This window comes from Myotis brandtii, unplaced genomic scaffold (assembly GCF_000412655.1).
Source record: "Myotis brandtii unplaced genomic scaffold, ASM41265v1 scaffold575, whole genome shotgun sequence".
In the NCBI taxonomy this organism is placed as follows: Eukaryota; Metazoa; Chordata; class Mammalia; order Chiroptera; family Vespertilionidae; genus Myotis; species Myotis brandtii.
In genome coordinates this window covers 1,073,402-1,086,914 of record NW_005370153.1, presented here as the reverse complement: position 1 = coordinate 1,086,914, position 13,513 = coordinate 1,073,402, and the positions used below count along the sequence as shown (strand labels likewise).

The 13,513-nt window shown below is 40.6% G+C and overlaps 1 protein-coding gene across 4 annotated transcripts in view; it reads right to left on the bottom strand.

Annotated features, from left to right (window-relative positions):
- AASS (aminoadipate-semialdehyde synthase) overlaps positions 1-13,513 on the bottom strand; it is a 68,283-nt gene that overhangs the window by 35,556 nt on the left and 19,214 nt on the right. For all 4 annotated transcript variants that reach the window (XM_014549919.1, XM_014549917.1, XM_014549918.1 and 1 more), the window contains 7 exons: positions 13,045-13,112; positions 12,795-12,941; positions 11,835-11,913; positions 11,570-11,697; positions 9,809-9,957; positions 8,484-8,606; positions 7,988-8,099 (listed from right to left, as the gene is read on the bottom strand). In XM_014549919.1, the coding sequence (XP_014405405.1) occupies positions 7,988-8,099; positions 8,484-8,606; positions 9,809-9,957; positions 11,570-11,697; positions 11,835-11,913; positions 12,795-12,941; positions 13,045-13,112 (806 nt within the window). The remainder of the gene's footprint in view (positions 1-7,987; positions 8,100-8,483; positions 8,607-9,808; positions 9,958-11,569; positions 11,698-11,834; positions 11,914-12,794; positions 12,942-13,044; positions 13,113-13,513) is intronic.

Genomic DNA, 13,513 nt, shown 5'->3' with positions numbered 1-13,513 from the left:
GCAGGGGCAGATCTTTAGAGGTTTTGTGTCTTTGCCTGATTTCCTTCTGGGCCCAGGACTAGGAAAAGCAGAGTCTGGTGTACAACTTAGTCCATTGAAAAGAAACCCAGCCCCAGCAGAGGGAGCCACAAGCTGTGGATTGCTTATAGCTCCAAACAGGGAACTCAAGGCCAGACAGAAACAGCATCTGACATTGTCCTGCACTGAAGACTGGGAATCATAGAAAATCTACCTAATACACAGACACAAACCCAAACAGGCAGCCAAAATGGGGAGACAAAACAAACAAACAAATAAACAAAAAACAAGCCCCAAATGAAAGAAAAAGAGAATTCCCCAGAAAAAAAGCTAAACAAAATGAAGATAAAAAAATTTATCAGATATAAAGTTTAGAATAATGAAGGTGAAGATGCTCAACAGCATGAGAAAACATATAGTAACTATGAATAAGGGCCAGTTGGAAATAAAGAATGACATAGCATTAATAAAGAACACATTGGAAGGAAGACAGAGTAGATTACGGGAAGCCAAGGATCAGCGCAGTGAATTAGAAGACAGAGTAGAAAAAATCACTCAGAGAATCAAAAAGAAAAGAATTAGAAAACAGGACAGCTTAAGGGAGCTGTGGGACAATGTGAAACGTAACAATATTCAAATAGCAGGTGTACCAGAAGGTGAAGAAAGTGAGCAAGGGATAGAGAATGTGTTTGAAGAAATAATGGCAGAAAACTTTCCTAACCTGGTGAAGGAAAAAGTCACACAAATACAGGAAGCACAGAGAGTCCCAAGCAAGAAGAACCCAAACAGGCCCACACCCAGACATATCACAATTAAAATTAAAAACAAAGAGAGAATCTTAAAGGCAGCAGGAGAAAAGCAATTTGTTACCTACAAAGGAACTCCGATATGGCTGTAACCTGATTTCTCATCAAAAAGTCTACAAGCCAGAAGGGAATGGCATGAAGTATTCAAGGTAATGAAAAGTAAGGATCTGAAACCAAGATTACTCTATCCAGAAAGGCTATCATTCAAAATAGATGGTCAAATAAAGAGCTTCCCAGACAACAAAAAGGCTAAAGGAGTTTATCACCACCAAACCAGCACTGAAAGAAATGCTAAAGAGACTGCTGTGATGAGAAGGGGGGAGAGAGAGAGAGAGAGAGAGAGAGAGAGAGAGAGAGAGAACTATAAACATACAGAATTAAAAAGGCAATAAAAAAGTACCTATTAATAATAACCTTGAATGTAAATGGACTAAATGCTCCAATTAAGAGACATAGGGTAGCTGAATGGGTACAAAAACATGACCCAATTATACGCTGTTTCAGAATTTTGGAAATGTGAGGCAGACACTGTAAAGCAGCTTTATAACTATACTCTATGTGACAATGAAAAGTATACTCAAAATAAATTAGACAAATAGAAATTCTCAGCAGAGAAAGAGAAAGAAAAGAACTAAATGGAAATTTTAGAACTGGAAAGAGAATATCTGAAATTTTTTTAATTCACTGAACAGGAGAGAACCAAGATGGTGGCAGAGGTAACTGCCTGTATTCGCTGCCTCCCACAACCATATCAAAATTACATTTCACGTACAGACCAACCATAATGCAGAACTGCCTGGAATCTGGCTGAATGGAAGTCCTACAGCTAGAGAAGTAAAGAAGAAAGTACTTCCAGACTGGTAGGAGGGACAGAAGTGCCGAATGGGATGGTCTGACACCCATGTGTGGTGTGTTTTTAATTGGGAGGGCTATCTCCACTGCAGAGGCCTCCTTTGAGAAGCAAGGGGTCCCAGCCCCACACAATACCCCTATCCCAGTGTTCCAGAGCTGGGAAGAGAAGTCCCCATAACTTCAGACTGTAAAAACCAGCAGGTATTATGTCTGAGTGACTTGGAGGCTGCTGGAGAACCAGGCAGTCCCTTTTAAAGGACCAACACAAGAACTTACTCAGACTTGATTCCTCTGAGCTCCAGCATGGGGTGATGATATTGGGGGAACCAGAGACATACAGGGAGGAACTGGACTGTTTAGCATCAAAGCAAGAACTTGGGGGCAGTTTTCTCCCAGATAGAGGTGCTCGCAGGAGTCATTGTTCTTCTGCTGGAACCTCCCCATCACAGAGCTGACTGGCAGCCATATCTGAGTTTCTATCAGCCTGCCTCATACTGTTAGCTCCATCCTGGTGATTCCCTGAGACCCGGCCCCATCTAACTTGCAGCCCCACCCAAGTTGTTTGCAGTGGCTTTTCCATATGAATGGCCCATCCTGGTTCAGACTTCAGACTTCCCTAAAATTTCTTAAACAAGCAGCAGCTGGGAACAGTGTGCCCCATACCTAGCAATAAGAGGCCCAAGACCCAGCACTAGTACCAGCCTGCCTTGCTTCACAATTTGGCCTCTCCTGAGCACTTCCAAGCCTAGTACAAATAGCAGCCATCTTCAGATCGTTTGGTAGCTCCTGCTGGGTGGCCCCAGGCAGTGGCTGACTTTGCACCTCCTGGAGTCCCCAGGGCCAGTGCACCGAGTGGACAACTTCAGACCATACCAGATTACAACTCTACAGACCCACAAGTGAAACAATCAAGGGACAGACTCAGTGAGCACAAAAGCCCCACTGAAGCAAGCCCTGCTCCATAGGGGTATTTCCTGCACAGCAGCTCTTCCACTCTAGTCGCAGCTGGGTCTTCACAGCCAATTAGCCTGGAAGTCAATTCCTCCCAGTGATGCCAAAAGCAATCAAGGCTTAACTACAACAAGACTGTGCACACCACCCACACAAGAGAACACCTAGAATGCCCAGCTCAGGTGACTGGGGAGGGTGAGCCACTGGGTCCTACAGGACACTACTACACAAGGCTACTCTATGAATTCTAGAAGACATTGCAGCTCTACCTAATACATAGAAACAAATACAGGAAAGCAGCCAAAATGTGGAGACAAAGAAACATATGACAAATGAAAGAACAGAAGAAATCTCCAGGAAAAAAAAATTAAATGAAATGGAAGCAAGCAAATGATGAGATGCAGAGTTCAAAATAATGGTTATAAAAATACCAACAGCATATTTCACAGACCTAGAATGAACTCTCCAAAAATTCATCTGGAATAAAAAAAGACCCCAAATAGCTGCAGCAATCCTGAGAAAGAAGAACAAAGTAGGAGGGATCTCAATAGCAAGTATTAAGCTGTATTACAAAGCCACTGTTCTCAAAACTTCCTGGTACTGGCATAACAGACATATAGACCAATGGAATAGATTTGAGAACCCAGAAATCGACCCAAACCAATATGCTCAATTAATATTTGACAAAGGTGGCAAGAACATACAATGGAGTCAAGACAGTCTATTCAATAAATGGAATTGGACAGATATATGCAAGAAAATGAAACTAGACCACCAACTTACACCATACACAAGAATAAACTCAAAATGGATAAAGGACTTAAATGTACGACAGGAAACCATAAAAATTCTAGAAGAATCCAAAGGCAACAAAATCTCAGACATATGCCAAAGCAATTTCTTCACTGATACAGCTCCTAGGGCAGTTGAAACTAAAGAGAAAATGAACAAATGGGACTACATCAAAATAAAAAGTTTCTGCACAGCAAAAGAAACCATCAACAAAACAACAAGAAAGCCCACTACATGGGAGAACATATTTGCCAACATTATATCTGATAAGGGCCTAATCTCCAAAATTTATAGGGAACTCATACAACTTAACAAAAAGAAGATAAACAATCCAATCAAAAAATGGGCAAAGGATCTAAATAGACACCTTTCAAAAGAGGACATTCAGAAAGCCAAGAGACATATGAAAACATGCTCAAAGTCACTAATCATCTGAGAGATGCAAATCAAAACAACAATGAGGTACCATCTCACACCTGTCAGAATGGCTATCATCAACAAATCAACAAATGACAAGTGCTGGAGAGGATGTGGAGAAAAAGGAACACTTGTGCACTGCTGGTGGGAATGCAGACTGGTGCAGCCACTATGGAAGACAGTATGGAGTTTCCTCAAAAAACAAAACATGGAACTCCCATTTGACCCTGTGATCCCACTTCTAGGAATATATCCCAAGAAACCAGAAACACCAATCAGAAAGGATCTATGCACCCCTATGTTCATAGCAGCACAATTCACCATAGCTAAGATTTGGAAACAGCCTAAGTGCCCATCAGTAGATGAATGGATTAGAAAACTGTGGTACATCTACACGATGGAATACTATGCTGCTGTAAAAAAGAAGGAACTCTTACCATTTGCAACAGCATGGATGGAACTGGAGAGCATTATGCTAAGTGAAATAAGTCAGAGAAAGATAAATATCACATGATCTCACTCATTTGTGGAATATAATGAACAACATAAACTGATGAACAAAAAACAGATCCAGAGACAGAGAAGCATCGATCAGACCAACAAACCTCAGAGGAAAGGTGTGGGGGGGGTGGGTAAGGGAGAGAGATCAACCAAAGGATTTGTATGCATACATATAAGCCTAACCAATGGACACAGACACCCAGGGGGTGAGGGCATGAGTGACGAGGTGGGGGATAAGGACACATATGTAATACCTTAATCAGTAAAGAAAATAAATAAATAAATGCATGAATAAATGAATAAAATAATGGTTATAAGATTGCTCAAGGAGCTTAATGAGAGCTTCAAGTGACTTAGTGAGACTTTCAAGGATCTTAGTGAAAATTTCAAGGAAATTAGAACATCAATGACATGACAAAGGACCAGTCAGAAATTAAGCATACACTAACTGAAATAAAGAATAATTTACAGGGAGTCAACAGTAGAGTAGAGGATTCCGAGAATGAAATCAATGACTTGGAATATGAGGAAGCAAAAAAACACCAAGTCAGAAGAGCAAAAAGAAAAAATAATCCAAAAATATAAACATAGTATAAGGAGCCTCTGGGACAACTTCAAGTGTACCAACATTCGTATTATAGGGGTGCCAGAAGGAGAAGAGAGAGAGTAAGATATTGAAAACCTATTTGAAGAAATAATGACAAAAACTTCTCCTACCTAGTAAAAGAAATAGACTTACAAGTCCAGGAAGCACAGAGAGCCCCAAACAAGAGGAAACCAAAGAGGCCCACACCAAGACACATCATAATTAAAATGCTAAGGGTTAAAGACAAAGAATCTTAAAAGCAGCAAGAGAAAATCAGTTAATTACCTACAAGGGAGCACCCATATGACTGTCAGCTGACTTCTCAACACAAACTTTGCAGGCCAGAAGGGAGTGGGAAGAAATATTCAAAGTGATGAATAGCAAGGATCTACTACCAAGATTACTCTACCCAGCAAAGCTATAATTTAGAATTGAAGGTCAGATAAAGAGCTTCCCAGACAAGAAAAAGCTAAAGGAGTGCATCACCACCAAAGCAGTATTACAGTATTACATGAAATGTTGAAGGATATTCTTTAAGAAAAGGAAGAAGAAGAGAAAGAGAAAGAGAAAGAGAAAGAGAAAGAGAAAGAGAAAGAGAAAGAGAAAGAGAAAGGAGAAAGAGGAGGAGAAAGAGGAGGAGGAGGAGGAGGAGAAGAAATATGAAAAATAAAATGGCAATAAATACATATCTATCAACAATTGTATCGCCTGGCTGGTGTGGCTCAGTGATTGAACATCAACCTATGAACCAAAAGATCATGGTTCGATTCCTGGTCAGGGCACATGCCCAGGTTGCAGGCTCAATCCCCAGTAGGGAGCATGCAGGAGGCACCCAACCAATGATTCTCTCTCATCATTGATGTTTCTCTCTCTCTCCCTCTCCTTTCCTCTCTAAAATCAATAAAAATATATTTTTTTAAAAACACAATTGTATCTAAAAATCAAAATAAATGAACAGGGAATCTAATGAACAAAATAAACTGATGAATAAAATAGAACCAGAAGCATGGAAACATGGAACAGACTGATGAATCTCACAGGGAAGTGGGGGAAGGGGGAGAGGCAGGGAGAGATTAACCAAAGATCCTATATGCATATATGCATTGCCTATGGACATAGACAATAGGGTGGTGAAGGGCAGGGGTGGGGTGGGAAGCAGGTAGAGGGGGGCAATGGGAATAAAAATGGGGACCTCTGTAATACTTTCAACAATAAAGATTTTTTTAAAAAAATGAAAATAAATTCATTGAACCAGCTAAAGGAAATTATCAAGTCTACAGGGAAATGATGCCAGAGGGAAATGAATGAAGATCATCGAAAATGGTAAACATCTGGGTAAACTTATTATTTTTTTATATACATGCCTTTCAGCCACTCAGACATCCACAATACAGAATGTTACAACTGGAGGGCCATTAAGATTTTAAATTACAACCAACGCAGGTGAAACATCTGAGGCTCAGAAAGTGAGTACCCAGCTCAAGGCCAGAAAGCAAGATGAGGTCTCCAGTAAAGCCTGGGAGGTGTACTCTGCTTACTATGCTACTTCAAATGCTAATCCCTCAGCACCGATTCCAGCACCCTTTCTCAGTCTTAGTACTTTATGCCTCAACTTTCTAATCTATAATATGGGTTTATTTATGGTACCTATCTGATATGGCTGTCATGAGTAATTAAAAATTAAAATATATAAAGTAATTTAAACACTGCCTGGCACATAGTAGATGCACTATAATATTGTGCCAACTATGGCAGTGCCTGCTGCCTGCATTTTCTAAAGCCTGTTACATCTTCCTGCTGACATATTACAGGAGAAAAAACAAAGGTTCAAAATGGAGTAGTATGTGAAAGAAAAGAAGTTCACAAAGTTTCATTTATTCATGCCCCATAACTACTGTCCCATTGCAGTGTGAGAGCTCCAGAGTGAAGCCATGGATGGAAAGAACAGCAGCCACTGATTCACACCTTGGGACTCATTGCCAGAGGCAGTCAGCCATCAGCAGCAGACGTAAAGCAGGTTGAGTATGAAGGCTTAAGACAAATACTGAAATAAGAAAGCTTGTCTTTGGCACCAAAAAAAGTGGTAAATTTACACACTAGAATAGTTCTCTGCTGTAAAAACAAGGAAATTTTACCCTTTGCAACAGCATGGATGGGCCTGGAGCACATTATGCTGAGTTAAATAAGCCAGTCAGAGAAAGACAGGTACCATATGATTTCACTCACATGTGGAATCCAATGAATAAAATAACTATCAAGCAAAACAGAGACAGACTCATAGATAAGAGCAGGCTGACAACTGTCTGGGGTGAGGACTGGGTGGGAAGATGGAAGGATTGAGCCAAAAAGAAAAAAAAAAAGAGAGAAAGAATTAATGAAGAATTCGTGGACAGGGATAACAGTGTGGTGATGGGGGGAGGGCGGTGGCAGTGGAAAAGGGTATAGGTAGGATAAATGATGATGGACCGAGACTTGACTTGGGGTGGTGAACACACAATACAGAGTACAGGTGAAACCTGTGTAATTTTGTTAACCAATGTTACCCCAATAAATTTAACAAAAAGGAAAAAAAAAGAAAATGGAATTTAGATAACACAGTATTTTCATTAATCAATCACTGACTACAGTGAAAAATACAAGACTTCAAGAAAAGCTGTCACTTAACTAAGCATTAGTGACTAAAATCCAATAAAATTTCCCATATACCTGATTTTTCAAATCTGCTAATCACAGCACACTAAGAATACCCCCATATGAATTGTCCTAGAAAGCAGGAAAATTGAAAATAAGTCTAATCTTATCTTCCATGTCATGAATATTCTTACTCAAACACGCATAAGGAGAGGCAAGTGCAAATTGTAATTAAGCATGAAGACAGTTACTCAACCATATTTCCCATGAGACAAGGAAGCAGAATATGTAAAGTGTCAGTAAGGGCTTCAGGGAAGGGCTGGCATTTCACTTTGCAACAGATTTCTTAATACGGAGACCAGAACATCAATAAGATCACACCACAGTTCTATTTCCAGCCATGGAAGTGTTACAAGGCTCTAGGTTTGCTTACCATTTCTTCAATATAAGGATAAAGCATGTCGCCAAAGCACTCTGTAGCTTCTTTTGGAAGCTGCGCGGGCAAATTGTCAATGGAACACATCAGAATCCCAGAACCTTCAACACTAGGAGAAGCAATATGCTTTAATTGGATGTACAAAATGTTACTTGTGAGTTCTAACTTTTCCAGATGTCTACTCCACTATATTTGCTTCATATCACTTGTAATATGGTACTGGAATATGTAACAAAATAAGCAAGAATTGTCAAACAAAGCTTTTCCCTTCTTCAGCAACCTATCTCCCACTTAAACATTGTATATACGGATTTAAGTGTTCTAATTTGCATGCGGGTTTTCTACCAAATTTTTAAATATGTTTCAGTTTATCTCTGGAAATTTGCGTAGTCTTCATAATGATGTAAAATATTGAGTATTTTAGGACTAGTATACAAAGCAAATGGCGTGTTTTTATGTCTTTCTCACTATCTAACAGCTTTAGCAAACTCACCTGTCATGAAGAATATGCTGGTCTGCATCATACATGCAGAAGGGATGCTCTATTGTCGTGCACTCAGTCATAAACTCTATAGATCCTCCTGGGTCTGCAGAAATGTCACATATCGCTACAAGTCTGAAAAGAACATCAACACTTAGATCAGAGCATGGCACTCTAAAGTCTCCAACAAGATTAAAAATGACTCAAAAATGAAAGGTGCTTGGGACAATTTTTAAGGTGGCTGCCTAGGCTCTTAGCTTTTCCCCTACAGCTCCCTGTGTGCTTCTGGGATATACCACATCTTCTCACTATGAGTTTCAGGCTTCACAAGAAAGAAAAAAAGGGGGAGAGAAAGGGAGAGGGAAATAAAAGTGGAAAATCCCTTCCCAAAATATGTCATTGACAACAGCCTGAACTTAACCTACTTAGCCAACTCCCTCCACCCTGCTTTGTACTACATAATTTTACATGTATTGTTACATGGAAATCTCTAGACTTATGAACAAATGCCTCAGTCCACCACTTGAAATCCTTTAGAGTTTGACCCCGTATTCCTGCCCCATTTCCAATTACCACTTGCCTATGTAAACCCTCAGCTAGACCTGGACTGGCCCACACAGGGTCTTAAACTGTGCTTTGGTGACTCCGTATTTATCAAGCAGCAATCCTGTCACTTGCAATTCTCATTCTCCTCACTCCTCCTTCTTAAGGTATTGCTGAGCCCCGCTCCCACTTTCTCCTAAACGCTGGTAATATCGATTGCTCCTAGCATTCCCTTGGCACCTACTTGCTGCCAGTGACACGCCTGTGGGGAGCAACCACAGTTTTATTCTCCTTTATCTTCTAGCTCAGCAGAGTGCCAGACAGATCTGGTGTTCCATAAATATTGATTGATTCATTCATTAATTGGACATTTAATCATTATTTGAAAGTATATAATTTGTCAGGCAATGTCCTGGGTACTTGTAGCCAAGAGAAATGGGGGCCCTCTGCTTAAGAAGACCAAGTTCAAGGAGGAGAGGGAAAATCATAAACACTGGGAAATAAATGATGGTGAGTTTCAGTAAAGAAGCAGAGGAGCAGACTAGCGAGAGAGGGAATGGGGAAGCAGGAAAGGACCTCACTGAGGAGGAGACTTCTGAGCCACATATGGAGCCACAGAACTTCAGAGATTCAAGAAGGAGGGAAGTTTAACTGTCAAATGTTCTCAAGAGCTCAGCTAAGATAAGGCAACTACTCAGTCACAGTCCAGTCCTGTGGCACACGAATCCCCTATGTGATACCCTAATGGCGGGCCCTGCTAAAAACTGCCGTCATTGCTGAAGTAAGGTCCTTACTTGTGTGACAATGCAGGGCAGCCTTCCACACCACCAACAGGGGACTTGCCTGGAGCCAGGAGACTCCGAAGATCTTGGCGGGTGAGTAGACGCGGGCTGTTTTGTTCCCAGTAGATTCCATTAACAAGGCAAGTTGTGAAGGGTGCAATCTGTAAAGCAAGTTTCGGGTTCAACAAACTAGGAAACAGTGTATTTCAATAGTGTGCTGAAAGAGAGCTATCAGTAAATTCCACGAGAAATATTTTAATGTTATTTCAAGTTGACTTTATTTGCTAGGTCAGTGGACTTCTTTTGAGTCCGAGACAATAAATAACCACCCAGATTCAGTGTAAAAGTTCCCATGATCAATATATGAACATAAATAGATTAATACATTTGCTCTATAATATATTACATAGCTAAGAAAAAGGAAGGGGCAGAGAGTCAGGTGACCTAACGCTCTATGCAGCATGACCTAAATCAGGCTACCTCAACTTCTCTGGGCTGTTTTCTTTACCTGCCAGATGGGGATAATACATACCCTATCCTTAAAGGAAAGTCATAAAGATTAAAGCATCTGTAGGCTCCATGGACAAATGCACTACATACATGCATACATGGTAACTAGGTCATTATAAGTTTTAGGAGGCAGCCAATAACCGATACTTCTGTGACTGGGAAAGACAGAAGGGATGGAAATTTACTAGATGCAAAATTTTTCAGTCTGAGTCTAGTTTCATAATATTTCTTTCTCAGGTGTCTCAAGAATGTGCAAGTTACAGGTAAGATGCTCTTCCTATAACATGCTTTACATGCTAAGCATTACATTTCACGCCAGAATCTAAAAAGGCTATGTTGTTGAAACATATTCAACATTATTTAAAATACAATATTCCTTCTCACCATACCTGCCTGCATTTTTGTTTTCTTTTTTGTTGATTTCTTTTTTTTTAAAATATATTTTATTGATTTTTTACAGAGAGGAAGGGAGAGAAATAGAGAGTTAGAAACATCGATGAGAGAGAAACATCGATCAGCTGCCTCCTGCACATCTCCTACTGGGGATGTGCCCGCAACCCAGGTACATGCCCTTGACCGGAATCGAACCTGGGACCTTTCAGTCCACAAGCCGACGCTCTATCCACTGAGCCAAACCGGTTTCGGCCTGTTGATTTCTTTTGAAGAGGATAGTTGTATGACCAATGACTACAGAACATACAAACATGTGGTCCTTGTGAGTCCAGTATGCTCCCATCAAAGGGATTTTCATTGAAAGTAACTTTTTGGTACACTGGGGATGGGTCTATGCTTCTATAGCCTGTTTCACCCTGGAGCGCTATAATCAATGGCATGCATTTCAAGACAGCTGGCTGAGGTTATGACTGCAATTCATGGCCTGGGAGGAATAAACCTATGTTGAAATCAAACCTCATAGACACTGTGCTTTGCCAACAGTACAAGCTAGTCCAGGATAAACACAGAAAATAACAATCCACAGGAAATGTTTAGAGCTATTGGGCACATACAGACCTGAAGAAGAAACAGAGACAGTAAAATAAAGGGCACAGTCACAGAAACCACCAAAACCACTCAGCAAAGGCCCCTGCAAATGTCAATAAAAGCCAACAGAGCCTTCGCCCAACTCATAACATCCAAGGGACTCACCGCAAGTCAACATGAGGAACTAAAAAGCAATGTACGCATCCATAATTTCTCTCCTGAAAACAGCCTGGCTATGGTGTATCATGAGTAACCAACTCAAAAGCTGAGTGTGCTACTCACATCGGTATTAAAACGACTTCTGTAGCGCTCAGGATATTTGTCATATTCCACAGGATCATATACACCATCTGTCTTCCTGACAAGGTGATGATGGCGACTTATCACCGTTCCATACACTTTCCTCAGGTCTTACAGAGGAGAAAGAAAATTAGTAAAGTTGGTGACAAATGATAAAGATTGATAGTGATAAAATACTGTAACACAGACACTGTTAAAAAAAAAAAAAACCAGTAAAAAATACACACAGTCACCCTCCCCTTCTTACCCCCAGTTTGGGAAACTTCTTTTAATTCATGTGGTTCTACATATTCACAGGGCAGTTCATTGAAGATTTCTTGGGCCCCCTGTAAATAACACATGAGTAAAAATCTAAAAATAAATAGGAAAAGAGCCAACACGATGTTATGCAAAGATTCTAACTCATCTTCCCACAATATACAGGTCCACTTGTCCCGCCCTGCGACCAGGACTGCAGCAAGGAGTACAGATGAGGTTTTTGCTCACAGCAAGCAGTGTGAACACCATGCACTGGAAGGGGCTTAAATTTATTATTTAAGACATTCAGCACAGAAACAAGAGTATTTAGAAATGAGAGCACCATAAAGTATTTCTATTTACTTTTTGCTCCGTTGCAGAAATTATTTCAAGTGGGGAAACTATATTTCCTACCCAAAAATTAGACCCCTATCTCACAGCATAATACAAATAGTGATTTCCTCTTTGTAAAATATTTTCATTAAAGAAAAATCTATTCTATAAGTTTCGGGGGGGGGGTTGGGAGGGGTCTACAAATGCATCATCTTAATCATCCCAGAAGAAGAAAGTATTAATTCCAGTCTTGAATGCATCTTATTAGCAAAACTCCCCAAGTCATCTTGAAAAATTTACAGCCTAGGGTAACGTCCAAACTTCTGGACATCTCAGTGATGGAGGTAAAACAGATCACCCTAAGAACAGAGCTTTACACCATTAAAAATGAGTTTTCCCTCTAAAAAGGAGAGAAAAGCATGCAAAACCTCTCACAGCTTGGAATCAACTAAAAACATAGAACATAAGTTTAGACTATGACTGCTCTTTACTATAGTGAAGATTCATACATCGGTAAGGAAAGTACCCAAACAGAATGCCCGTTTATGAAAAAGCGGGGCTCTAAAATGCTCACGACACTCCCACACCCTCTTAGAGTTTCAGGCTGCTTTACAGAAACAAGACAGGAGGGATTTACCTTCGATACATTACCAGTCCCTGTGAACACAAATGTTAGGGGCCCTATCGACTTGGGCATCAAACCCAGAGATATTTCATAGCCAGCATCACGGACAGCTTGCACAGCCTGGCTGCTGTTCCTATAGTTATGAGCCATGCCAATGTGCTGAAAGCAAGCACACAATTCAAGTTAGTCTACCACTTGAGACATTTTCCTACTCTAAAAGTGTGATATGTATTTAAAAAATAAAATAAAATCAACATCTCACCATAAAAGGTGTGTGATGTCCCAAAGCAAGGAGCCTTAAACCCATTCCGTGCAAAATGTTGATCATCCCTATTGTAGAATCAGACCGACAGAAAGACCATTAGTTGGGAGAAGTAGGACCTGCTCTCTCTGCCCATTCTCCAACCTGCTCAGGGCTCTGAGGAAACACAGGCCACAGCATCTCAGCTTTGGGAGAGGCCTTCATCTTATCCATCCCCTCAACTTTCTGCGATCAAAGGCACTAAGCCAGCTTCATGCCCGCCCTCCCTTCCGCTTTCAATCCTGCTACAATGGGATGAGTGTCCCTCTTCGCCTCTACGAGTAATCCCTCCACCTTTGTTCCAGATCCCATGCCTTCCTGCCTCTCGAAGGAATCCACTCTTGAATTATTCTTTTCATTATCGCTGTCTATTGGTTTATTCCTATCAACATTTAAACACTCTTCCATTCCTGCCATACCAAAAAAAAAA